The 26,729-nt window shown below is 43.1% G+C and overlaps 1 protein-coding gene across 19 annotated transcripts in view; it reads left to right on the top strand.

The window, feature by feature from the left end:
* Positions 1-26,729, top strand: part of Magi1 (membrane associated guanylate kinase, WW and PDZ domain containing 1) — a 619,206-nt gene that overhangs the window by 472,951 nt on the left and 119,526 nt on the right. For all 19 annotated transcript variants that reach the window (XM_046452718.2, XM_058582074.1, XM_046452730.2 and 16 more), the window contains one exon: positions 18,164-18,283. In XM_046452718.2, coding sequence (XP_046308674.1) covers positions 18,164-18,283 — 120 coding nt within the window. The remainder of the gene's footprint in view (positions 1-18,163; positions 18,284-26,729) is intronic.

The following is a 26,729-nucleotide window of genomic DNA, read 5'->3' on the forward strand; positions in this document are numbered from 1 at the left end:
GAGTGATTGTTTCAGAGTCTGACTGTGACTGTGGACACTCCTGTGCTGAAAACCCTCCGGTGGCTTCCCCCCTGTACTCCTGAGAACCCAAGTGGCTGTGCCAACTTCTAGCTCCCTGTGCTTTAGGGTCCCCTTAGCTCTGCCCTAGTGCCCTAGTGATCGCCCTGCTGCTCCTTGCTGTAGTTGACACCCCACACTCCTTCCTGCTTCTGCACGTTTTCATGAGGTATTATGTGCTGTGCCTAGAACATTTTTCCAGGTTTTCTTTCTTTCTCCCTCACTCCATCCCTCGCTCCCTTTTTGCTTTCTTATTTATATTTTTTAGTTGTGGATGGACAGCATGCCTTTATTTTATGTAATTATTTTTATGTGGTGCTGAGGATCGAACCCAATGCCTCATACATGCTAGGCAAGTGCTCTATCACTGAGCCCCAGCCCCAGCCCCATTAGGAACATTCTCTAAAAATCACAGGAGGGCCAGCTTTTATGAAAGGCAACTGTACTGTGCGTCCACGGGGCTCTGAGGCTCCATGAAGAGGGACCCTGGGCCCCATCATTAATTCTTCCGGGTCCATATGCCTCCTGCCCTGGTTTCCCTTAGGCCCGTTTTACCTTGTCCGTGAGGCATTTCCTGACCATATGCAGTCTAGCAGCCTGAATGCTAAGGCTACGCGCAATGCCATTCTTCTGATCAGCAGGTGACAAACTACCCATGTATTTAAACTAATTTGTTGTGCATTCCCACCCACGAGAACATACACTCCATTCTGGACAGGACTTTGGTTTTGCTTATTTAATTTCATTTTTCTGTGTCCTCTCATCTTCAACTGTCTCATTGGTGTTTGGTAAACGTTTATTGAAATCGGGGAGAATTTCGACACAGGTTTTGATCTTCCACGAAATTGATGTTTATGAAGTATTTTAATTCACAAACGCCTCATAATTCTGTCAGATCAAATTCGTACGTAACAGAGTACGTACTCGGGGTAACAAGTCACATGGAAGATTGAGGATGCAGGGGTCTTTCTGACATCCCTGTTAATCTGTGTCTCCTAACTTTTCTTTCTGGGAAAGCTGTAAAACACTCAAAGAGCTTCTTCTCTTGTGAAGTTCTTTAAGCCCCCATGTACCTTTATTTTCTCAGATAATTGTACAACTACTGTGTGCCCAGCTTGTGGTAGTCACTGAGGACCTAAGAGAACAGACGCAACCCTAGTCCTTGTACCGGGCCCATGTTCCTGGGTTGGAGCCTTTTCCATCTTAACTAAGCACATTGCACGCTGTAACTATAATTTTGCAGTTAGAGATGACAACCAAGCTGGTATGCATTCTTTCCCTTTCTCCCCGTCATGGATAGAAGATTCGTTCTCGCTGTGGAGCTGATCAATCAGTAAGTGGGCTTTATCTTTCTTTTGTTGAGAACTTGCACCTTGACTGCTTTTCTTTGGTGCATCTGAATTGCTAGAATCACTGCTGTTGCACATTGGGGCCATTATGAAGTAAAATAAGATTTAATTGAATGCATGCAGTGTGTTCTGAAAACCGTGACAGTTGTCCTGATAAGCACAGTGACCACTAAGTGACTGATGGGCAGGTACTGGATACAGTGTGGTCACACTGGACAAAGGGGTGATTTGTATCCCAGGCAGCAGATCAGGACAGCATGAGATATCATCAGCACTGTACACAATTTAAAATTTATGTTCTAGATTTTTCCATGTAATTTTTTTTTTTTTTTGTACTGAGGATTGAACCCAGGCACTATATCCCAGCCCTTTTATGATTTTACTTAGAGACAGGGTCTTGCTGAGTTGCTTAGGACCTCGCTTTTGCTGAGGCTGGCTTTGAACTTGTTATCCCCCTGCCTCAGCCTCCTGAGCTGCTGGGATGACAGGCCTACACCACTCTTCCTGACTCCATGTAATATTTTTGTGCTTGAGTTGATCATAGATAACTGAAACCATGAAATGCAAATGATAGATAAGGGGAGGGACTACTGTATGTCACCCACAATCCACTCAGGACAACAGAAATCATAGTATTGCAACAGAGGGAATGTACTCTAGGGAGTTGGTGTTGGAGGTCTGAGAAAGAAAGACATCTCGGCGTTCACACAAAGAAATAACTTCCAAAAGCAGTTTGCACTCTCAGGGTGAAGGAGCCAAGGTGGAGGTTGGAGTTGTTTGAGAGAAGGGACCCAGGTGGGGGCTGAGAGCTCAGAGGTGGAGGAGGCGACTCTGGCACCCCTCCCAATGCAGGGGGATTTGGAGGAGTTGCAGACCGAGCCAGCTGCTGCTGTTAGGTGAAGAACCTCTGGTGGGGACTTGGCAACCAGATCAGCACCAAGCAGCAAGTGGGGAGTCCCTTCCCCATGCCTCCTGCTTCCCATGGCCCTCAGTTGTCCACTGTTGGAGGGGAATCCTTAGAATACACCTTGTGGACCTAGATTTGCAGCTGAGGGGTTGCTTAAGACTCCAGCTCGGATGGCGGTGTGTGCTATGGAGCAAGATAAATGAGACAGATAGTCCAGGGGTTGGGGGAGATAGAGAGGAGGTTGCAATTAGAGTAAGGTGTTAAGGAACTCCATATGAAGATTAACTTCTCAGTAAATACAGGAGGCTGTTTTGTGAAGGACTGGCTACTTGGGCATAAGAATGTGGTTGGGATGTGTGACTAGAAGTGCAAAGGCCCTGTGACAGGACCCTCCTCGGGGAGTGATGGAGAACCAGGGAGACCATCACGGCTGACAGAGAATGAGACATGACGCCGTGTGTCACAAAACTTTAGAGCTTAGACTCCAGGATCTGCAGATCTGGGTTTTAATCCCAGCTGGTCTGCTTTAAGGATATAGCAAGCAATACATCCTTTCCAAATTCTCAGTTTTCTAGTGGGTGTGTTAATTCTGTGCTCCTGGTTGTGATGAGGTTTCCAGGGAAGAAAGAGGTGAAGTACTTTCAGAGTGCCTGAGAATCCTAATAAATGTTTTGTGGTGGTGGTGATACTAGTGACCTCACAGCTGAACACCTTCTGCTGTTATTATTATCATGATGGTGATGATGATGATGATGATGATGATGCTTTTTCGATTGTTTTAGGACCCAGGCCTTGAAATCTGGGGCAAACACTTGCTTTGATAATTTCCCTTATTCTAATCCCTTGACCCCTGGCGCACCACCAGATTTCTGAATCGCACCTCCACCGGTGTTCCTTTCTCTAACAAACTTTGTCACGTAGTCTCACTCTCGTTTTTAGCATTTGGGGAACTTGAACCTGAGTAGCAGGGTGCTAATATGATTGAGGGAAACACAACCCGTGAAGGGCTGGACCACATTGTTCCGTGTTGATTTCAACAAAGCCTGCCTTGGTGGGTGTGATGGTTTGGATGTGAGGTGTCCCCCAAAAGGAGTATTCAGAGGTGAAATGTTTAAGATTAGGAGAGCCTAACCTAGTCAGCCCAGCCTAGCCGGAATGGACTGACTGGACACTAACTGTAGGCACCTGGCACTTACCTGGAGCAGGTGGGTCATTGGGGATGTCCCCAGGAAAGGTGCATCTTCCCCACGGCCCCTTCTCCTTTCTCCCTCTGCTTCCTGACCACCATGAATGGATCCTTAGCACCTTGTTCTAAATTGCAACCTCCCCCCTCCCCCCCAAACACACACCCTTCCGCCATGATGTTCTGCCTCACCATGGACCTAAAGCTATGGAACTGGCTGACCATGTATTGATCCTCCGGGAGCCCAAACAACTTCCTCCTTGTTGTTGTTGAATATTTTGGTCACAGCAGTGAAAAGCTGACAAGTCGACACAGTGAGAGACAATTCTGGTGGCAGAGAATTTAGCTGAGGATTCCTGGAAATTATCACTGGCCATGGGAGTGGCCCCCCCCCCCCCAGGAACTTGGGTCCTGAAGTGTCGACAGTGTTTATTTTTGAATGGTGGGGACATTTGTCCTCTTTGTGCTGATTTGTAGCTTCTGTCTTCTCTCCCACATGCACTTTCCACATGTGAAACGAGAAATAAGAGACCCCTTCTGCACACCACGGGGGTTGGATCCTCTTTTCTGAACTTCTTATTTTCCGGTGCCTTATTTTGGTATGAATGTCAGTCAACATTACTTGATATTCATTTAAGCATTAGGAAGACCACTGCACGTCTTGGTTCCTGTTTTGCCCGCGTAGATCAACACAGTGATTTCTTATGCAACATTATGCAACATCCTAAAGTGATTAGCATTCAGAATTTCCGACTTGAATTTCTCATTACTCCTTTCAGATATAACTTGTATTCCATTTTCAGATTAGAAGGAACTTTTTGGATTTCCCAGTTGGCTCACTTAAATACCACTTTTTGGGGTTTTTTTTTTTTGGTTGTTGTTTATAAAAACCAATCTCGTGAATGACAAGCACAGTTGTTTCTAGATTCATTAAGATCTTTGATGCTTTATTCTCTGGGAAAAAGATGTGGCTTTCCCCGAAGACAAGGGTGGGACTGCTGGGTAAGTAGGTTAAGAGAGCAGTGTCTGAGGGAGCTCCGGGGGTGTCCACCACCTCGCCAGCTCTGTACCTGCTGACGGGGAGCTAATGGCCGTCACAATCTGCGGCCACGTGGAGAAGGACAATTGTCTCACCCGTCTTTGCCCTTGATGAGCAGGTGCTGTGGACACGGTGCCCAATTGGATGGAATGCAAGAGTGAGAACCAGAAAGCACTGGGTGATTCGATGTTTAATTAATGGATGTGAAATAAGCACAAACAAAATCCATCAGGGTTTTTTTTTTTTTTTCTTTTCTAAGAGTAGATTGGCCAGGCGCAGTGGTGCACACCTGTAATCCCCGTGGCTTGGGAGGCTGAGGCAGGAGGATCGAGAGTTCAAAGCCAGCCTCAGCATAAGTGAGGCCCTGAGCAACTCAGTGAGACCCTGTCTCTAAATAAAATACAAAATAGGGCTGGGGATGGGGCTCAGTGGTTGAGTGCCCCTGGGTTCAATCCCCAGCACCCCCCCCAAAATAAATAATTAATTAAGAGTAGGTTGTTTGTGAGAGCAAAGGTATCATTATCTTTTAACAAATTGACTTTGAAATTCTTGTTTCTAAAAAAGATTCATTGATTTGATTATTGATCAGATTTTTTTTTCCCCTCAGAACTCACATGAGGTCCAGTTTGCATAGATGAGGTGTAATTTGTGTTCTTGGGTTAGGCAGAGCACTCTCTGAAATAAGTCAGAGATATCTCTGAAATCAGACTTGTTTAAAAAGGGTCAATTTCTATTAAAATCCATAGAATAATTTATTGTTCATGTGTAATAATTATTCCAAGTGACTTTCAATAGTAAAGGTTTCTGCTTGATCTTATTTGATATTTCAGATAATACTGTAATAAGAATATTTTGTTTAAAAGCTGGTGGGGCCAGGCATGGTGCACACCTGTAATCCCAGCAACTCAGGCGGCTGAAGCGTGAGAATCGAAAGTTTAAGGCCAGCCTCAGCAACTTAGCAGGGCCTTAAGCAACTTAGTAAGATCCTGTCTAAAATAAAAAATAAAAAGGGCTGAGGATATAGCTGAGTAACAAAGCACCTCTGGGTTCCATCCACAGTAGCCCCCCCCCCCAAAAAAAAAGTGTGGGTGGAGCCTGGAATTTTAGTTAGTCATATGAGTGCTGATTTCTGTTCCTCAGTATGTATGTTTCCAAATATTTAGAAGCATTAGTAATTCATGGGGTGGGGTAGCAGGGATTGAACTCAGGGGCACTCAGCCACTGAGCCACATCCCAAGCCCTACTTTGTATCGTTGAATTGCTCAGCACCTCTCTTTTGCTGAGGCTGGCTTTGAACTCGAGATCCTCCTGCCTCAGCCTCTGGAGCTACTGGGATTATAGGTGTGCACCACCAAGCCCAGCTAGTAATTCATTTTTCACAAGAAAATTTCATCTTTTAAAGCCACCTAACTTGGCTTAACAGTCTCAGATTTCTCTTTTTCTTTCTTACTTATTTGGTAGTGCTGGGGATTGAACTGAGGGCATTTTACATGCTACACAACTGCTCTACTACTGAGCTATGTTCCCAACCTTTAACAGTCAGGATGAAAAATAATAATTTGTGTGACTCATCTATCTGGAAAGCGTGGTCTATACCATGAAATGAGCTCTAGTTATGGCAAGAGTGTGACTACATATTGTGAGAATGTAATTGCTCATTGAAAAATGAACTGATTGAAATGAGCGCTGTAACAGTTAATCGCTATCAATGGACTCCAAGTCCATTGGTTTTTGAATTGTAGTGTATGGTTACAGAGATAATTAGGAAGTATTATATAAGGTAATGATAGCTCGCAGGGGGTCAAGACTATAATTCATTTTTTCCAGGAATCTGCAAATGCCCTCATTTATGGAGAAAGCATGAGTTACCAACAACAGCAGTCCCGCGACTGAAGTCAGAGGCCTAGGAATCTGCCCTTAAGGAATGTTCAAGTTCAAGTTCATGTTTCTCAGTGTTTGCTCACAAGATGCTTGTTGAATGTTGGCACTTTGGGTGCCATGTGTAAAGCTATTTGAAGTCACACTGGGATGAAAAAGAGGGAAAACCCCATGTTGTAAAATGGAAAGGAGACTTGAGGTTTAATGCTATTCACTTGGTACCCCAATCTTCCACACTGTGCTCTGTCTGGGTAGAAATCTTACCGGTCCGACTATGTTTTCATTTTTGCTATAAAGGCCATAGGTTAGTACAGTAGGACACTTTTTGTTTTTGCCTAGGCTTAAGTTTTTTTTTTCTTCTTCTTTTTTTTTGGTACTGGGGATTGAACTCTGGGGCACTCGACCACTGAGCCACATCCCCAGCCCTATTTTGTATTTAATGAGACAGGGTCTCCCTGAGTTGCTTAGGGCCTCACTAAATTGCTGAGGCTGGCTTTGAACTCACGATCCTCCTGCCTCAGCCTCCCAAGTCCAGCTTGTCCTAGGCTTTGTGCTGTATCTCATGATATATAACATTCCCTTTTGTTTACTTTTACATAGCCATGTCCATAATTGATGGGGAACAAAATAAATTTACACATTCATGAATATTTGACCGTACACCTAAGAAAAGTCAGAAACTATCATGCCTAAGTAAATTGAGAACCCAGGTATTTATTAATCAACATAAATACCTTTATTACTCCTATCCATCTTGAATTTCTCTTATATAATTGCTGAGTCTTGGTGCTAAACTTACATTGTTGTCTTGTGTGGGGCTAAATAGTATTGTTTCAATAAATAAGTGTTACATTCATTCAATGAGGGAGATGATCACATGAAGAATGATGTGGTTGACATGGAGTTAGGGGTATTTAAGTTTTCAAATGTGGACGTTTTGTCCCACTAAATAGGTCATTTTCTTAGTGAATCAATGCTAGGCTTGTGCTTATTGTCAGATGACCAACACTTGACTACAGGGATACTGTATGTAGACTGAGGACTTTGTCATTTCTTATCGAAAGATTCTGAAGAATTGTGATCAGGAGTTTGTATATATTCATGTGAAAGGCTTTGGAAAATGTCACTAAAGGTAGAATATTGTGTTAAGGTAGGAAAATATGTCCGGTTTGAAGAATTAAATTTGGCATTATGGGTAGAAAACCTGCATTTCGTGTTAAGCAGTATAAGAGCTGATCAGTAGCTTAACCACTCAGGTGCTTAACCACTGAGCCCCATCTCCAGCCCTTTTCATTATTTTCTTTAGAGACAGGGTCTCACTGAGTTGCTTAGAACCTCCCTAAGTTGCTGAGGCTGGCTTTGAATTTTGGATCCTCCTGTCTCAGCCTGCCTAGCTGCTGGCATTTCTGGTATATACCGTCATGCCTGGCTATTTTATTTGTTTTCTTAAACCCATGCATTTCTGAGGATTGAACCAGGGTTGCTGGCCAGCCCTCTACCACTGAGCTTCCAGCCCTTAGCTCTGTTCACTTTTCCATAACAATTTCCCTTTAACAGCACAGAGGATGGGGTGCTGCTGCTATTGCTAGGGCTATTGTTTCCTGAAGGCACATTACCACCAGGCTCAGCATTTCACATCTCAAGTCTTTTAGAATCCTCCCTCCACCCTATGAGGCTTGCATTATTATTCACATTCTAGAGATGGGGGGGGGGGATCCACGGCCAACTGTGTTGAACTTGTTAAGTACCAGGGCTGGGCTTTCAACTCACCAAGTCCACCTTTAGATGTTACACCGGTTTCTCTAGATGAGTGCACTTCTGCAACTCTCAATGGCTGCCAATTTCAGAAAAAAAGATATGACATAGTGATTTCTGATCTCACCCTTCCTCTGGGTTCCCATAATGGGAGGACTAATGGAATCAGTTGTTAAATTGTGTGAGTTTTACCATGTGTTATTTTTTTTTTTTTATGGACATGGAGCAATGACTCTACTAAATTTTCCTGTCCATGAGAGCAGAGACTAGAATTTACATATTATATATTATATATAATTTACATATTATATATCTAAATAGTGTGCTGTCTACATAGATATAGATACATATATACACATATATTTATATATATATACATACATACACACATATACATACATATATACATACATGTGGATATTATATGTATATATATGCATAATTACATATGTATGAGTATATACTATGGGTGTATATGTATGTATAACATATAATGTTATCTCTCCATATACATATATCTTAGATATACAGATCATACATTATTTTATATTTTTGTATATAATTGTATAACATATAATGATATATATTTTATATACACACAAAAAAAATATATGGGGGAGAGAGGAGGGAATTTTCTTCAGTACTTTGGGTTGTACCCAAGAGCATACTACCACTGAGCTAGCTACATCCCAGCCCTTTTTATTTTTTATTTTGAGACAATGTCTCACTAAGTGGATAATATGATGACTTTGAGGGCTGGGGTTGTAGCTTAGTGGTAGAGCATTTGCCTAACATATATGAGGTACTGGGTTCAATTCCTAGCAGCACGTATAAATAAATACAAAATAAAGATCTTGACAACTAAAAATAAATGACTTTGAACTTGCCACCTGCCTCTGCCTCCTGAGTAGCTGAGATTTTAGGCATGCGCCACTGTGCCTGGCTGTAGTGTAATATTTTTAACAGCTTTATTGGTATACAAACTTACATTCTTACCATAAAACTCATCCTTTTAAAGTGGGCAATTCATTGGTTTTTATTCATAGAACTATGCAACCATTATGACGACTTAATTATAGAATATTTTCATTACACCCAAAGGAAACCATATGCCCATTAGCACTCACTCCTGATTTTTTTTTTTTTTTGTGGTCTGTTTTAAACTAAGAAAGAAGGCTTCCAAATATTGGCAATATGAAGCATTCAGCATTGGGGGTGCACAGTCACCTAATTTATTAAAACTTGAATTTCTTAGTTAATCACATCTCTTCCACAAAATGATCATTTTCTATCTCACACTTTTGAAAACTATCTGGTTGAGATGGTTGGCAATGAGTCCATTTTTTTACAAAAAATGGCTGTAATTAATTCAGAGAGAGTAAGAGTATCACCTGTCATAATGGAGACATTCTGTCTGGTCTAATCCTCAGTAACCGGAGACCACCTTTAGCGCTAGGACACGGCATTACTGATGAATTCCTCTCAGAAAGAAAATGTGGCAAGATAATCCTCAGATGCTGAGTTTTGATAAGCATGTTGCTGATGCTGAAGATAAGGATCCTTTTTTTTTTCCCCAAATGCCTTTAATGCATTTTGGAATGAAGAATGGCAGTTTGAGAATTCTGCTTTGCTCTTTTTAGTGAAGGCAAGGTTTCCATGGGTTTACACATGTCAAAGTTGTCTTTCCCTCGTAAAGCAGAGGAGGATGAACAGTCTGGTTCAAGTTCTTACTCGGGTTTCCTGTTGGATTCTGGTCCAGGTGCCCTGATTATGGGGCGGGGTGGACAGGCCATGGCTCCTGGGCATCCTGGGAGGTCTTTATCAGCTCCCTGTCTCCCACCCTCACCTCCACAACCCAGTCTGCCTCACCTTTCTTTGAGGAGGACAGTTATTGGCTCCTCCCTCTTCCAGCTCGACCCCAGCCTCGCCCCACCCCCACATTAGTCTCTCTTCTCAGTTTTTCACTGCTCTCTGCAATAAAAACCTGGATTCCTATCTGCCATTTACTAGCTGTGGCATTTTGGACAAGTCACATCCTCCCTACCCCCCCGACCTCATTTTCTTATCTGTGACATAATATTCCTTATTCTATGGGGTTGTTGCAAAGGTTCAATTAGATAATGCATGTAAAATATAAAGGTGGGCCTAGATTCAGTTCCTTTTTGTGTGTGTGAATAAAATTTTGGGGGATACTGGGGATTGAACTCAGGGACACTCTACCACTGAGCCACCTCCCCAATCCTAATCTGTATTTTATTTAGAGACAGGGTCTCACTGAACTGCTTAGTGCCTCGCTTTTCCTGAGGCTGGCTTTGAACTCACAATCCTCCTGCCTCAGTCTCCCGAGCTGCTGGGCCACTGCGTCTGATCTGAATGAAATTTTTAAAAGCTTTCAATTTGCTGAGGATCTGTGTCCTTGTACATAAATTGATATGGAGCTCCTCACCATCCTGCAGATCAGTCAGATCAGCGGGTACCCTTTCTGTTTCATGGATGAGGGCATTGAAGGCATGAAAAGGAATTGTCCAGTGTCAGCCACGTAGTTTAGTGGCACAGCTGGGCTAGGCTGCTTCTAACACCAACATCTTGCATTGGGGTTGAACTCGCTGAACCCTCTGCTCATTACTGGGAGCCTTTTGCTTGCCATAGGTAAATATATTCCTTCTTTTTTTTATCTCCATGTGATTCACCATGCTGTGGATCTCCTTACAAGATAACACGTCCATAATCGTAACCCAGGGTAGCTGGTCTCAGGAAAAGGATGCATGGGCAATTCAAGTGAGTCTTTTCTTTTTTTTAGTACCAGGGATTAAACTCAGGGGCACTCAACCACTGAGCCACATCCCCAGCCCTATTTTGTATTTTATTTAGAGACAGGGTCTCTCTGAGTAGCTTAGCGCCTCCCCATTGCTGAGGCTGCCTTTGAACCCACAATCCTCCTGCCTCAGCCTCCCAAGCCACTGAGATTACAGGCGTGTGCCACAATTATTTCCTTTTTCCGTGAATATATTTCAATTGTTTGGAAAGTATTTTGGTTGGAATAGAAATTGTTGATCAAATAGTGCTGCTGATCCTCAGATTGCTAGAGAAGTAGGCAACCATGTAAATTTGGGGGAACAAAACACTATTCTATGTTCCATCTCCATCAGCTAAAGAATGAATAATGTGAGGTTGTCCTGGATACCTGGTGGGTACCCTCAATACCTAACAAATGCCAGGATTGTGCCATGGGGATGTGACATAGGGATGCCCTGTTTAACATGGAGGCAATTGAAGTGACTAATTTTGGAAGTCTTGTTAGGTTGTAATAAGCGGGGCCCAGATTAATTTAACAGCAGGTGCTATCTTTGAGTAGGAACAGTTTAATCTGGGTGGATGACGAAGCCCCTATAAACAGTCTGGCCCTGAGAACATTTGGACAAGTCGCTGAGTGAAATCACAGCTTAGATGGCTGGTCCTGAAACCTGATGGTGTTGGGGACATTAACCAGGAGGAAATGGCTTATCGATGTTTGAGTGCTAACATTTTATTTTGGGCGCCTCAGCTAGATAGATAAATTCAAGGGAATTTTCTAGAATCAGAAGAGATTGTGCATGAGCTCCCTGTCCTGTTTCCTTTCTTTGGCCACGGTTTGTGGAATCTGATGATAAGGAAGGTCACTTTCTGATATCCTCAGCAAGGGTCACTGAAGACAAGTATACTAAAAGTTTACGAACCATAAAATATTCATAAGCAGCAAATGGCCACTCCAGCTTGACTGAGTGAACTTTGGGGGCATTGCTGATTCCTACTGAGATGTTCAGTAGGACAGAGCTCAAGTTAATTAGGTAAGTCATGATCTGGTGGCGGAAAGGGTTGATAATGTTCGCTATTCTGTAGGAATCTTGTAGTTACTTTAACATGTAAAAAGGGTCCTGTCTAATGACAGAACAGCTTGAGGTTTAAAAGTAAAAGCAGACAGAAAAATATTCCTGCCTTCCCCTCCACTTATTTGTCTGTATTCCTATTCACAGCTGAAGGCAAGTGATATTGGCCTTGATGTTGGTCTCCTATGAGATGGAATCCTTGGAACATATTGTCTGAGTGATTCAGCTGGAGCCTATAATTCTTTTGCATCTTTCTGTGAACACTGTTAATATTGAAGATATTTGGGTAGAACGCCCAAGAACCGGGTCTTAAAATTTATTTCTTAAATAATTATCGTATTCATTTTATAAAATGCCAGAACAACTCCATGTTCAGGGCATGATTCAGCATGTGGGAGGTGTGTAAGAAGGACATGATTGTTTCATGGCTTCCCATTTCAAAAACTACTCTCCTGAGGTTCCTGGGGTTAAAGGGCTGGTGTTATTCCACCCATTGAACAGGCAGAGTACGTAAGGTTTGGACTCTCTCTTAATTGAAATGCAATGATAGTGTGTATTTTTTGCTGCAACTTATTTTTATCACTTCAATGCATGTTATGACATTCCTTTTCTCAACTGTGTACAGGTCTAACCATTTTTTTTTTAACCATTTACTCTTATGTAGCTTCTGAGGAAGATACACTGGGCATATTGCATTCAATCCATGCATTCATGAGGATTTTTTAAAAATTGTGATTTTTTTTTTTTTGTACCAGGGATTGAGCCCAGGGCTGCTTAATCACTGAGCCACATCCCTGGCTCTTTCTGTGTCTTATTTTGAGACATCGTATTGCTAAGTTGCTGAGTCTGGCTTTGAACTTGCGACCCTCCTGCCTCAGCCTCCTGAGTCACTGGGATGATAGGCATGTGCCAGTGCGCTCAGCATGAAGGGTGTTTTTGGTTGTTTGTTTTTTTTTTAATTTTTTCCTTTATTTATTTATTTTTCTTGAGTAGAGCTGCTTTCATTTAGGTCTTATTTTATGTTGCTTTGTTTCTTACAAACCACACTGCCACAAATATCTAAGAATGTTTTTCCAAGAGGACACAGCCACTAGGAATCAAATTGAATTTTTTAGGACCAAACAGAAGGGGTTTGGCTAGATCATTTTTCAAAGCATGGAAGAGGTTTTAAAAGGGAGGTTTCCTTATAGCAGTTCAAGATGCCTTACAGTGTCTGTTTCTTGTTATTTGGAGCACTAGGAGTGCTTTGGGGCATTGTACTGAACACAGTGTAAAATAGGCAACCTAAATATTATCCTGCTTTAGAGTGAAACTGTCCAATCTGGTTGCCATTAGCTACATGTAGCAATTTAAATTCAAGGTAAATAACATTAAATAAAGTTTTAAAATCAGTTCCTCGTCTCGGTAGCCACTTTGCAGCAACCACATAGGAGCACAGGCTACCATGTTAGCACAGCCATGGGCCACTTCCCTAGTGGCCCAGCGCTCACTCTATTGACCAGAAGGGTCTAGAATGAGGATGACATCATGCTGTCTGCACCCAGACCAGGACTCTGCCCAACTGGTCACGTGACCCGGGGCAGGTTCCTTTCCCTCTCCAAGCCTCAGCCTCTGCATGAATAAGATGAATATAATATTCATCCTCCCCTCTGTTTTCTGGGGAAGATTTAGTGCAATAGTATTGATTAAGGGCTCGCCTGGGACCTAAGTAAACAAACATACTCCCTTTCTCTTTTCTTGCTTAAGAGGAGGAACCCTGTGAGGCCAAAGCCCCTGATATTGCTGGCCCCATTTCCAGCTAGACGGGAGCAGAAGGCAGTATTGTAGGCTACAGAAAAACCCTGGTTTGTCAGCCTGGTCCTTTTTTTTTTTTTTTTTTTAATGTGTCATCCCTGGGAAACATGATAGAATTTGTTTTTACTTTTCTTCTGTCAGGAAGTAACCCCTTCTGGCTTTGTTAGAAGTGAGGTTTGTAATAATTGTACCCACCCCAGATGGCTCCTGAAAACCCTTTGAAATACCATCTGTCAGGCGTGTGTCCAGCAGGCCGCCTGTCATTCTGCTACAAGAAAGGAGGAGGCGGGGCCTGCCTGGTCCTTTCCCACCCAGCAGGGCTGAATGGAGCTGGTAAGGCTGGCCCAGGCCCAGCCTGCAGCTCAGAGTACCCTGGAGGAGACCTCCTGCCAGCACACAACTTGCACAGGTTTTGTGTGGGTAATAAGCCCTGCAGGGTTTGTGGAGGTTCACCCCCAGCCTCCTCCCTCCTCTGCCTCTCGGAGGCCATCAGAAGCATATTTATTTACAGGGGAAAGGGGTGTCCCTTTTAAGATGTAGCATTTTTGAAGTTCTTGGTTATTTCAGATCCTTTCAGGAAACAGAGACCCAGGGGTGACTATTGTCTTTAAAGGACATCTGACCAATTGGGTGTGAAAACTGGTTGAAGACAAATGGCCAGAGATAAGATGGCTACAGAGCAGGCAGGAAAACACTGGTCTGGTCTAGGAAGATGGACCCAACCCAACAATTGGTTGGGTTTCATTTTCTCCCCATCTTCTTGGAGTGGGTGGAATAAATGATTGGAATTTTGACACGGAGGCTGTTTGGGAGAGTGGCCATCTCGGAACAGATTTAAGACAGATCCCGCCACAGCATGTCACAGAATTTCTCTGCTTATGCTGCTCTGGAATTTCCAAGTAGGATGTAGACTGCTGGTGTTTTACAAGGAGCCGGCTGAACAGCTTTTGCACTTGGCTGCAGGACCTGACACCCTACTGCTGCTGCTGCTGCTGCTATCTCCTTTGGGGATCCTCTTCCTGTTCCTAGCTTCAAAAAGTTAGGTCTGTCCTGGCTTGCTGGCACACACCAGTGATCCCTGTGGCCCCGGAGGCTGAGGCAGGAGGATCGGGAGTTCAAAGCCAACCTCAGCAACTTAGTGAGGCCCTAAGCAACTCAGTGAGACCCTGTCTCTAAATAAAATACAAAATAGGGCTGGGGCTGGGGCTCAGTGGTTAAGCACCCCTGGGTTCATCCCTGGAAACAATAAATAAATGAACAAATAAATAAAATGCATTCTGTTGTAGATATCTGATTGTGTCTCAGCACCTGCATTAGTCCACACCTGATTGTCTTCTCTGGGTCACTGGGACAGCCACCAAACTGGTCTCCCTGCTTCTCTTCTTACTCACCTCCTACCCTGCATGCTCTATGCAAAGTCAAAGATCTTTTTAAAAAAATAGGTATTGAATTAAGGCATCACCTTGCTCAAAACCCTCTGGTGACTTGCTGTCACCCTTAGAGTGAGATATGAATTCTTTGCTGTGGCCTGATTCATCTGGCTTTCACTTCCAGCCTCTTCCATCTCACTGCTACGAGTGCACCAGTTTTTTTTGTTGTTGTTGTTGTTCTTTTGAGATATACATGACAGAAGAAGTTTTTTGGATTTTTGTTTGTTTGTTTGTTTTTACTAAGGATTGAACTCAGTGGAACTTTAAGCACTGAGCCCCATCCCCAACCCTATTTTGTATTTTATTTAGAGACAGGGTCTCACTGAGTTGCTTAGGGCCTCACTAAGTGACAGAGGCTGGCTTTGAACTCACAATCCTCCTGCCTCAGCCTCTGAGCTGCTGGGATGACAGGCCTTCGCGACCGTGCCCGTCAGTAGAGTGTATTCTGACGTGTTGTGCATACATAGAGTATGACTTATTCTAATCAGGATCCCATTCTTGGGGTTGTCCATGACGTGGAGTCTCACTGGCAGATGTACCTGTCCCTGTGTCTTTCCCCAGCGTGACTCAGCTGTTTCCACATCAAAGCCTTTCGCAGACCCTCAGCCTGGGGGGCTTTCCTTGCAGGAGACAGGCCTTTCCTGCTCACCTATCTCAACTTGCTTCCTGGACCCTCACTTCCCCACCCCCACAGGGCACTCCAGCCCAAATGCCCACGTGGCTCTGAGGTCCCTTCTGACCATGCAGAAGCATTAGTGCCACAAAAGCATTAGTGCCTCCTGAAATTGTGTGCTGTCTGTCTGTCTTCCCATACCTATTTATTTTTCTCTCAAATTCAGATATAAGTTTCAGTAAGGTAGGGACTTCGTCTTGTTGACCATTGTTTACCCAGTGCCTCAATTAGTGCTTGGCATTCATAGGGGGGGGGGTCCTCAGCAAATATTTATTAAATGATTGAAACGTGATGATGGCTATCCACACATCTACATACAGACACGTGGACAACATCAGGTTGTGACAGTGGGATTTTTAAGCTTAAGAGTCGATGAACTCCCTTCATTCCAACAGTAACATAAAGTAAAACTCTCTACTAACAATGATTGAACTCAGCTCTCTCAAAGGATTATTTCACTTAGTACCTGTGGTGCCATTATTGTTAGCCCCGTTTCTCAGCAGAGGATGCCGGGAGGAACAGAAGCTCAGGATCTTGTCCAAAACCGTCACCTGGGGAGCCAGACCTTGAACCTGCCCTTCCCACCCAGACCCCCAGGTCTGTTGAAGTCTAGGATACCCTCTTTATGTACCCAGTACCTGCTGTGCATCTGACACCTGAGATGGAATTTTAAAAGCCATGAATGACCTCTCATCCACCAGGGTGCCAAGGATGGAAATAAGTTAGGACGGAGTATCAGAGTAGACTTCTGGACACTTCCCAAGAAAGCCTCCTACCAGAAAGCCCCCATGTGCTTAATGTGAGAAGCCACCATTGGAAATAGGACCATTCTCTGAATAACTCACAGCTATTTAAGACACTCCGATTTCAGATGTTTTCAAATTGGGTGCATTGGTGGGGTGGAGTACCAGGGATTGAACCCAGGGGTGCTTACCCACTGAGCCTCATCCCCAGCCCATTTTAATATATATATATATATATATATTTTTAGAAGCAGAGTCTTGCTGAGTCGCTTAGGGCCTCGCTAAGTTGCTGAGGCTGGCTTTGAACTCATGATCCTCCTTCCTCAACCTCCTGAGCCACAGGATTTTCACAGGGGTGCACCCCTGCACCTGGTGTGATAATTCTTGAGGTTTTTTTACTTCTGGGAATTAGGGATATACAAGGTAGATGTGTGGACGTGGTCATTAGGTAGGCAGGAGGTCAAAGATGGATGGTCCCAGGAACATTAGAGCCCTGGGATACATATAGTTAGTTATTTAAACACTTTAAAGGGAAAGAGAGAGAATCCTAGGAATAAGGGGAAATCCCTACTTATTTTCATAGGAAAAACCTATAATCCCCACCATGGATGATGATGTCTTGCAAAAGTGAGTTGCGCTGATTTTCTCCTAATTTAAGAGGTAGGAGAAGAAGTCACTTTTTTTTTCTGTTTGACAGTATTTGACGCCGACTCCTAGTAGACGCTGCATGCATGCTTCTTCGTTTATTTTTGTTCTCCTTGGGGGATGTGTCAACCCCCTCTGCTCCTTGCCCCCCACACTTTGGGTCAAGGCTGGATCCACAGCCCAGCCCTTGTACTAGGTGACTCAAGTACTTCCAGGGTTCTCTATCATTTCCTAAATGGTTGCTTTTTTTTTTCTTAGCTGTTGAGAGTGTGGCCAGAATAATTCAGGGAGAGAATTGTTCTCCCACATGCAAAAGTCCCCTTTCTGTAGCCAGACTCATGGGTGGCCTCTTTTCACCCAACGTATTAATTACATGAGGAACAGCAGCATTTTAATCCCTGGGAGTTGTCCAACCGCAGATCTTGTGCAATCGCATTTCTCTGGTGATGTGTTTATGCAGTGGGTGTCATTTTCTTCAAAGGGCTTATTACACTGGAACTTGCCGGATGTATTGAGGAGCACGGGGGTTTTGAGGCGCGTGATAAAAATATAAACCCCCGAGGCGCCAAGCTTAAGAGTGGATAATTTTTAGTATTTGCTGGAGTCCTAAGAGCTGCCGATGGTGGCTGCTGTCTGTGCAACCCACACAGATCACCTCCTCCATTCAGTGTATCCTACAAAATGGTAAAGTGAGGATGCTCTTTTTGAAGCCTTGACCTGGTCGATGTCTGGACAGAGAAGTCAGCCAAGTTCTAGGCTCTCGGGCTGCCTGAACAGGTTGGCTCGATTTCACCTGGATGTGGAACTTCCTGTTCTGGTTGACTGATATCTTTTCTGTCTGCAGGCACCACCCGATCTCCCCGGGAAGGAGAAGTGCCTGGCGTGGATTACAGCTTCCTGACTGTGAAGGAGTTCTTGGATCTCGAGCAGAGCGGGACTCTTCTGGAAGTTGGCACCTATGAAGGTGAGACGCTCTGTGGTTGCAGGAGAACCTGTCTCTCCTGGGTACCCTGAGGTGCCAGGGGATTTGTCCCAAGTCATCCAGGCAAAAATTGTTTTATAGACAGAGGAGTTGTAAACAAATAATAAGTGATTTCGATTCACCCTAATATCATTAATATAGTTTCATTTATGGAATAAAGGTTTGTAAAGTACTTTACAAATAGTGTGCTTTTCTCTAAGTTTTCTCTTTTAGTTAGTCGATTAAGCGTGTGTGTTCTGTGTTTTAATAAGGGCATGGCATGGTATTCTAAAGAACAGGAGGAAGAAACATAGAGATTCACAATATGTAACCTGATAGATGGTGTTTTAGTCTTGAAGGAATGAAATACCATGTTTACCATGAATTAGTTTTGATTTTTTTTGGGGGGGTACCAGAGATTGAACCCAGGGTTGCTCAACCACTGAGCCACATCCCAGCTCTGTTCTGTATTTTATTTGGAGACAGGGTCTCACTGAGTTGCTAAGTCTCACTAAGTTGCTGAGGCTGGCTTTGAACTCCTGATCCTCCTGCCCCAGTCTCCCAATCTGCTAGGATTATAGGCATCTGCCACCGTGCCCAAGTGGTTTTAGTGTTTTAAAATAGAATATACATTCACATAGTTCAAAAAGCAAAGTATTTTAAAAATATTTAGTAAGGAATCTCCTTCAAAGGCCTATCTTTCAACTGTCTAATCTCCAACTCAGTGTTACCAACAGTGTTACTAATAACAGTAGTTTCTGAAGCTTCTTACTATTAATTGAAACATGTATCTGCATGTGTGTATATACACTTGTGTGTGTTTGTGTTTTGGGAGGGAGTTCCAAGGATTGAAACCAGGGGCTCTTAATCACTGAGCCCCATCCCCAGCCCTTTTTTGTGTTTAATTAGAGACAGGGTCTCCCTGAGTTGTATGTACCATGCTAAGTTGCTGAGGCTGGCTTTGAACCCATGTTCCTCCTGCCTCAGCCTCCCGAGCTGCTGGGATTACAGGCATGCACCACTGTGCCTGACTCTGTGTGTGTTCTTATTTCTCCCATTTTGTGCAGAAGGCAGTTGACAAGACCTGCTGTTCAGAACCTTGCTCTTTTGGTTTAGCGCTGTGTCCTGGTAGATGTTTGCAATTCAGCAGTAGGGCACTTCTTGTTATCTTCTTTTTTAAATGGCTGATTTCTTTGTAAGGGCACATCATAGTTTATTTAACTAGCTTCCTCTGGATAACCTTCCGAGGCATGTCTCATTTGCAGTCTTTGTACTGTTGTACTTCCTAACGTGGACAGCTATCATTCCACATGCCAAACCCTATAGGACGAGGGTCTACGGCGGGAGGAAGTGCTAGGGCAGAGCCAACTGTCAGGGAAAAGTTACATTTTCCTTCTCTTTTATTTATTTATTTGGGTTGGATTATGATTTATTTAACTGGATCTTCATAAATGGATACTTTTATAAGTTGATTCTTTTTTTAAAAATAATTTTAATTTACACATAGTAATTGTGGTTGTTTATGGGGCACAGTGTGACATTTTGAAATGTGTCTACAATGTGTAATGGTCAGATCAGGGCAGCTGGCATTTCCGTCACCTCCATTAATCCTCAGTTTATCATTACTTTGCATTGGGAATATTAAAAACCCTCTTTCCTAGTATATTGAAATTTAGAAGTAATTCCTGTCAGCCACACATACCCTTTATAGAATTGAACACATTGAAGTTATTCCTGTTATCCAACTGCAGCCCTGTGGAAATAAACCACCCCGTCCACGGGCCCCTCCTCAACACCCTTCTCACCATCTAGGTAATGTAGCCTTTCTATCCATTTCCTTGAGATTATCATTTTTAGCATCCACAGATAGGTGGGAACATGAAGTAGTTGTCTTTCTGGGCCTGACTTATTTTACTTAATGTCCTCTCTGTTCATCCATATTGCCACCAATGACAGGATTTTATTCTTTTTTATGGCTGAATAATATTCAGTTGTGTAGATGTATAGATACACCTCATTTCCTTTATCTATTCCTCTGTCCGTGGACATACAGGTGGATTCCACATCCTGGCTATTGTAAATAGCAACAAACGTGAGAATGCAGATATATCTTCAACATAGTGATTTGTTTTCCTTTCGATATAGATTCCATGGTGGAATTGCTGAATTATATGGTAGTTCTATCTCTAGTTTTTTAAGGGAACCTCTATACTGCTTTTTTAAAATTATTTTTATAATGGGCCAATTTACATTCAATATACAAGAATCCTCCTTTCTCTTCATCTTTGCTAGTATTTGTTTTAGTCTTTTTTTTTTAATAGCTGCCATTCTAACAAGAGTGAGGCGATATTGTGGTTTTGACTTGCATTTCTGATGATTACTGATGCTAAGAATTCTTTTTTTCTAGCCAGGAGTTGTGGTGACACATGCCTGTAATCACACCGGCTCTGGAGGTTAGGCAGGAGGATCACGAGTTCAAAACCCGCCTCAGTAATTTAGCAAGGCCCTAAGCAACTCAGTGAGACCCTGTCTCTAAATAAAATATGAAAAAGGGCTGGGGATGGGGCTCAGTGGTTAAGCACCCCTGGGTTCAGTCCCTGATACCTGCCACCCCAAAAAAAGGAATTATTTTTTTTCTTGTTGGTTCTTTGCATATCTTCAAAATGGTACATTTTCTGAAAACAATACCTAGCCTGATTTTTTTGGAGTGTTATTTTTTAATGACAGAAGTACGATGCTTTTAACTAGATCATGACTTACTAGATCTAGCTTCTAACTAGAATTATTAATTCTGTCGTAGTTATATGTCTCTCTTTATAGAGAACTCTTAAAATTTAGATTTATCAGATAATCATAAGGGCGTTTAAAATTATACTTAAAAACAAAGGGTAAATAGAAAGCCAAATTATTATTTTATTGGAAACATTATAGCTTTGATGTACTAAAAGCCTCTATTATAGGTGGTAACTGAAAATCCAGTAATGATCATGCATCTTAGGGACGCAGTTTCTGCCTGATATTTTTTGGAGGGAAAAGGAGGATTCCTTTGTAACTGTTGCTCATTTCTAGTTGTAGATATACTTTGAATGGTGTTTAGGTGTAAATCAAAATGCTAATTATCAACCTGGGAATATTATATTGCGATATTATATTGCTCATTATCCACTTGCTTACTTCCCTAGAAGTGCATGTGACTATGTAGCTGGTAGCCTGGGTGGAGATCTGCAAATGATTAAGGCCCATGTGTCCTGTGAGGACACAGGGGTAGCTAAGGGGACATACAGGGAGCTATTTGTCCATGGGAAACTAGTTAAAAATTCGGTGACCACAGGACAGCAGGTGTGAATCCTCTTTGGTTAGCACAGTGAATCATCCTTATCTGCAATCATTGATTATGCCATTGTGAGAAGCCCCAGTCCCAGATATGCAAAGTGGTCATTTGCATTTTTGGAGAGGACAAAGGAAGTGTATGGGTGGGAAAGGGGGAGGGCTTGAGATGTGGACAACAGTTTCATTTGGCAAAAGAATAGACTCCCTTTATTCAGAAGTTCCTGTGACATTGTATATTGGTGGAGTAGGTTCTTTTTCTCATGGAGTGTCACCCTTGTGACAGGGAATTGTCATCACTGAAGTTTTGCATGGAGTCTGAGGCCAGTTTTATTAAATCACTTTTGCAGGGTTGTACAGCAGACCAGCACACCAGATCAGGAACCATGCTGAGTTCAACTTGTCTCTCACATCCTACACTTTTTCCTGGAAAATCCCAAGAAGAATAGTCTGAGTTTAACAAAAAACCCATTAGTACTTCCGCCTGACTTCCTGGTGGGTAGCCATGGGGAAGTAAATATTTTTTTCAGAAAATCTCTGATGGACTTAAATAAAAGACTGCATTTCTGTGAATGCTGGTTGGTGATTCTGGAGTTGAAATTGAACCTCAGATTAATCCATCCCACTTTTGACCATTTGAATATACTGGGTTCTCTGACCTTTTTACCATAGAAGATGGCTCATAATTTCTTGGAACACACTAATATCTGTTATATTGACTCTATTTAAAAATCTTATTATAGAGGCAGTTCTCGCAGAGTTACTTAGGGCCTCTCTAAGTTGCTGAGGCCAGCTTTGAACTTCTGCTCCTCCTGCCTCAGTATCCCCTGAGACTCTGGGATTACAGGTGTGCACCACCACCCCCCAACTGTTATATTGACTTTTTTAAAAAATATTTTTATTAGTTGTTGACGGACCTTTATTTTATTTATTTATATGTGGTGCTGAGATTCAAACCCAGTGCCTCACACATGCTAGGCAAGTGCTCTACCACTGAACCCCAACCCCAACCCTGTGTTGACTCTTAATAATGGACAGCAAAGTGGAAGTTTGTGTGAAACTCTAGTGACCGTCCCAGGCATAGTTTTGGAGAAATCTTCTCAGAGCTGCTTCTGTCTTGCCCTCCCCTGGACCAGTCCCTGGACAGCAGCTAACGTGGCAGGCTCCATGGTCTCACTACCTGAATTTGATCGTCAGGGTCAGCACCTTTGCCTTTGAGCTGTGTGCCCTCCAGCAAGCCGCTTAAAACTCCCTGTCTCCTTTTTCCCTCCAGTGAAATAAGGACAATCATCCTGCTCTCTCACAGGTAGGACTAAATGAGACAGTAATTGGAAAGGGCTTATCCTAGTGTCTGACACACATAGGCTCTCAATCAGCATTAGCCCTGATATTTACACACACTGGACTGCTCTGAAATTCCTACTGCAGCCGATTCCCGCCCCCTGTTCCAGTCGGTCAACCCGCGGATTTGCCAGTAAAACATCTTTATTGACTTCCCAGATACCAACCATCTTTTTTACTGGCTTGATTTTTTTTTTCTTTCAGTCTCTACAAATGCCACAGAGGAAAAGTCTGATACCATGACACTCTTTCAAGCAAGACACTGACATTTTTAAGTAATAAGAGTTCTTGGTAGCTGTGGTTCTGATAAGTGTTACTGACTTAGTCCCTGATGCTATTGGGAGATGGTCGAACCCCTGAGAGGTGGGACCTGGTTAGAAGTCTTCCAGTCCTATGGGGGTTGGACAAAATGAATGCTCATTAAATACCTATTCAAATGAATTGCACATGTATGAATTGCACTTGCATGGGATATCAGGACCTGGGCTCCTCCTCTCTCTTTTCTCTGCTTCCCAGCCACATGAGGGCAAGGAATGGCTCTATTATGTGCTCCCCACCATGATATGTGGCCATACCACAGGACCAAAGCAAAAAGGTCAGCAGGTCATGGACTAGAACCTCTGAGACTATGAGCCAAATATATTTCTTCTATTTAAGTGGATTTCCTCAGTGATTTTGTTATAGTAACAGAGAGCTGACTAGCACAAAGATGGAACAATTCCTGCAATAAAGAACTTAAAAATACACAAATTCAAGTTGCTTGCTCTCCGACTTGTAGGTAACCATTGTTAAAGATCTAATGCAAGCGTTCAAAAACTTACTCTAAATGGCATAGCCATATGGGTTCTTGTTTATTTTACTCTTTTCTTGCCCTTTGCACTTAACATACTTGGGAGGTCTTTCCACTGTACCTCATACAGTTCCACCTTATTCTTTACAAGTACTTCACAGTGTCCTGTATATGAATATACGTAATTTATTTAACTAATCCTCTGAAAATAGATATTTAGGATGTCCCTCAACCATGAGTCCCCTTCCTTTTGTGTGTGATATTGTTAAAAATAAAGGTGCAGCAAGCATCCTTCTACAAATATCTACATATACTATTATGAATAGAACTATAGGGTTAGTTTCTGGGAGTGCTCTTTGTTTGTTTTGACACTATGTTGTCCAGGTTGGCTTTGCTATGTTCTCTAACCCCTAGGCTCATGCAAATCCTCCTGCCATGACAGTGCAGTTGGAAAGCCCTTTCATGCATGTGCAATTCATTTTGATGAGTATTTATTGAGCATTTATTTTGTCCTGAGGCCAGGGATATAATGTGCAGAGCAGAAGACCAAAGTAGCTCTGCATTGGAGGGTGTTTATGCTTTTCATTTATTTAGTTTTGCTAAGGTTTGTGAAGCGCATATGATATGCTGGTTTCTTTTCAAAGTACATCATGTGTTTGAGCTGGGCGTTATGTGTGCCTGTAATGGGAAGGCTGAGGTGGGAGGATCGGTCGAGCCCATGGGTTTGAGACTAGCCTGGGCAACATAGAAGGATCCTGTCTCTGAGGGAAAAAGTGTATTAGATATATCAACTCATTTAACATTTCAAAAACAAGTCTGTGAAGAGGGTCTTGTTTATACTCATTTTACAGAGGAGCAGGATAAGTCCTAGGGATGCTAGTATTTTTGCTAAGTTAGTATGGTAAACCCAAGGTAGACCTGGAATCCCAGAAGCTCGGGAGGCTGAGGCAGGAGGATGGCGACTTCAAAGCCAGCCTCAGCAACTTGCTGGGACTCTAAGCAAGGTAGAAAGACCCTGTCTCTAAATACAATGCAAACTAGGGCTGGGATGTGGCTCCGTGGTTGAGTGCCCCTGAGTTCAATCCCTGGTATTCCTAAAAAATAAACAAATGAAATAAATAAATGTAAACAATTTTAAGAAAAGTGAAGAGCCCCTCTGATGGGAGGAGCCAGCGCTCCTGGAGTGTCAAGCGAGCTTCTCAGAGATGACCTTTAAGTAGTCAGTGTACACCACAAGACCTGAATCCAGAGAGTGAGCTTGATCGATGAGCCCAGAGAAGGTTCTGGAAAGGGTATGGAGGCACCCATGTCCTGCTTCCTTCCGAGCAGAGCTGTGCAGTGAGAGGTCTATTCAGTGTTCTCTAGCCCCATGGGCCTCCTGGGACTGAGTCGCTGACTTTTAAAATAAATTCAATATAAGCTCGTTTAAATTTAAGTGACCACACTTTGCTGGTGGCAGCTGAAGTTGCTGAGACTGGCCTCAAGTTGGCATCGTCCTGAGTGCTGGGGTTACAGGCGTGTACCACCTGCTGAACCAAGCCCTTTTGCAAAAGCATGATTTTGAATTCTCCCAGAGCACCTTACCACAGAGGAGCAGTGATCTTAGGTGGAACCCTTTTGTGACCTGCAATACAATAAAGGGACAACCGATAAATCCCTAAAGCTTGATGATCTTCAGATTTTCTTTCAGGCCCAATATTTGCCTGAGTTTTAGATTGGCAGGGCGGTTGGATCCGAGAGCTGGAAATGCAATAGAGCTCTTTTCTTCAAATGACCAAGCTGAGGTCCAGAAAGACTGGCTAAGGACTAAAGGGAATGGAGGACAAAGCCTGGTCTCTTACCTTTGCCCAGGTCCTGTCACAGGCAAGGCTGGTGATTTCCTTGTAGCCCCCAAATGGATACTCCTTTTGTAGCCTTCATGACTAGTTTGTGTAATGATTGGCATATTCATTAAAGGGAAGATGTGAGGCAGAAGCAGATGTGGTCACTGTTGCTATGGCTCTCACTGTCCAATGGACAAGACACACGATTCAATCATCAAACAAATATGCAATTGGAAGAATGTTAAGATCTTATGGGGGAGGGGGGTAACCAGGTATTGAACCCAGGGGCACTTGACCACTGAGCCCCATCCCCAGCCCTATTTTGTGTTTTATTTAGAGACAGGGTCTCACTGAGTTGCTTAGGGCCCACTAAGTTGCTGAGGCTGGCTTTGAACTCAAGATCCTCCTGCCTCAGCCTCCAGAGCTGCAGGGATTACAGGCCTGCACCACTGCACCCAGCCTGTGTTAAGACCTTTAAAGGAGACCCTTATATGGGCACATTCAATATCTGTGGAATTAGAAGCATCCCTTAGGGGAAATAGCAATTGGGAAGAGAACAGCTGGATGAGCTGCAGGTTGCCATGTGCAGCAAATAAAACTATAAACAGACCCCCCCAGTGCATGTTGTCCAGCTACCCTCGTTGCAGTTCACTTTGGTCGGTGCTGATGCTGAAGGCCTGACTGAGGCTGGAGGTATTTATGTCATTAAACAACAGGATTGGTGTTGGTTATCATGAGGAGGAGGTAGAAGATGCAGGTGTTGGAGATTTCTCCCAAGATAACTTTGAATCTCAGTCTTCTGTAACTGGGTCGACAGTGGATCCATTTATGAAGAGAAGAAGCACTGTGCCCGGGTTAGGCTTGGGGAGACGGCAGGAGCTCCATCATGGAACCTGCTGCCTATACACCTCACGGAATGGAGAACCTTCCATCTCTATAAGGAACCGACCATCATCCTTCACAAAGCATAGAAGTGCTGCTTCTTTTTTTTTTTTTTTTTTTTTCATTTTCTTAATTTGCTCTTCTTAGTTATACATGATAGCAGAATGCATTTCAATTCATTGCACATACACAGCCCGTCATTTCAGTTCCCTAGGTGTACATGATAGAGAGTCACCCCACATGTGCACTCATACACATACCTAGGGTAATGATGTCCGACTCATTC

This window comes from Marmota monax, unplaced genomic scaffold, assembly GCF_021218885.2.
Source record: "Marmota monax isolate L192 unplaced genomic scaffold, Marmota_monax_Labrador192_F-V1.1 WCK01_AAM20220418_F8-fsc00042, whole genome shotgun sequence".
Taxonomy (NCBI): domain Eukaryota; kingdom Metazoa; phylum Chordata; class Mammalia; order Rodentia; family Sciuridae; genus Marmota; species Marmota monax.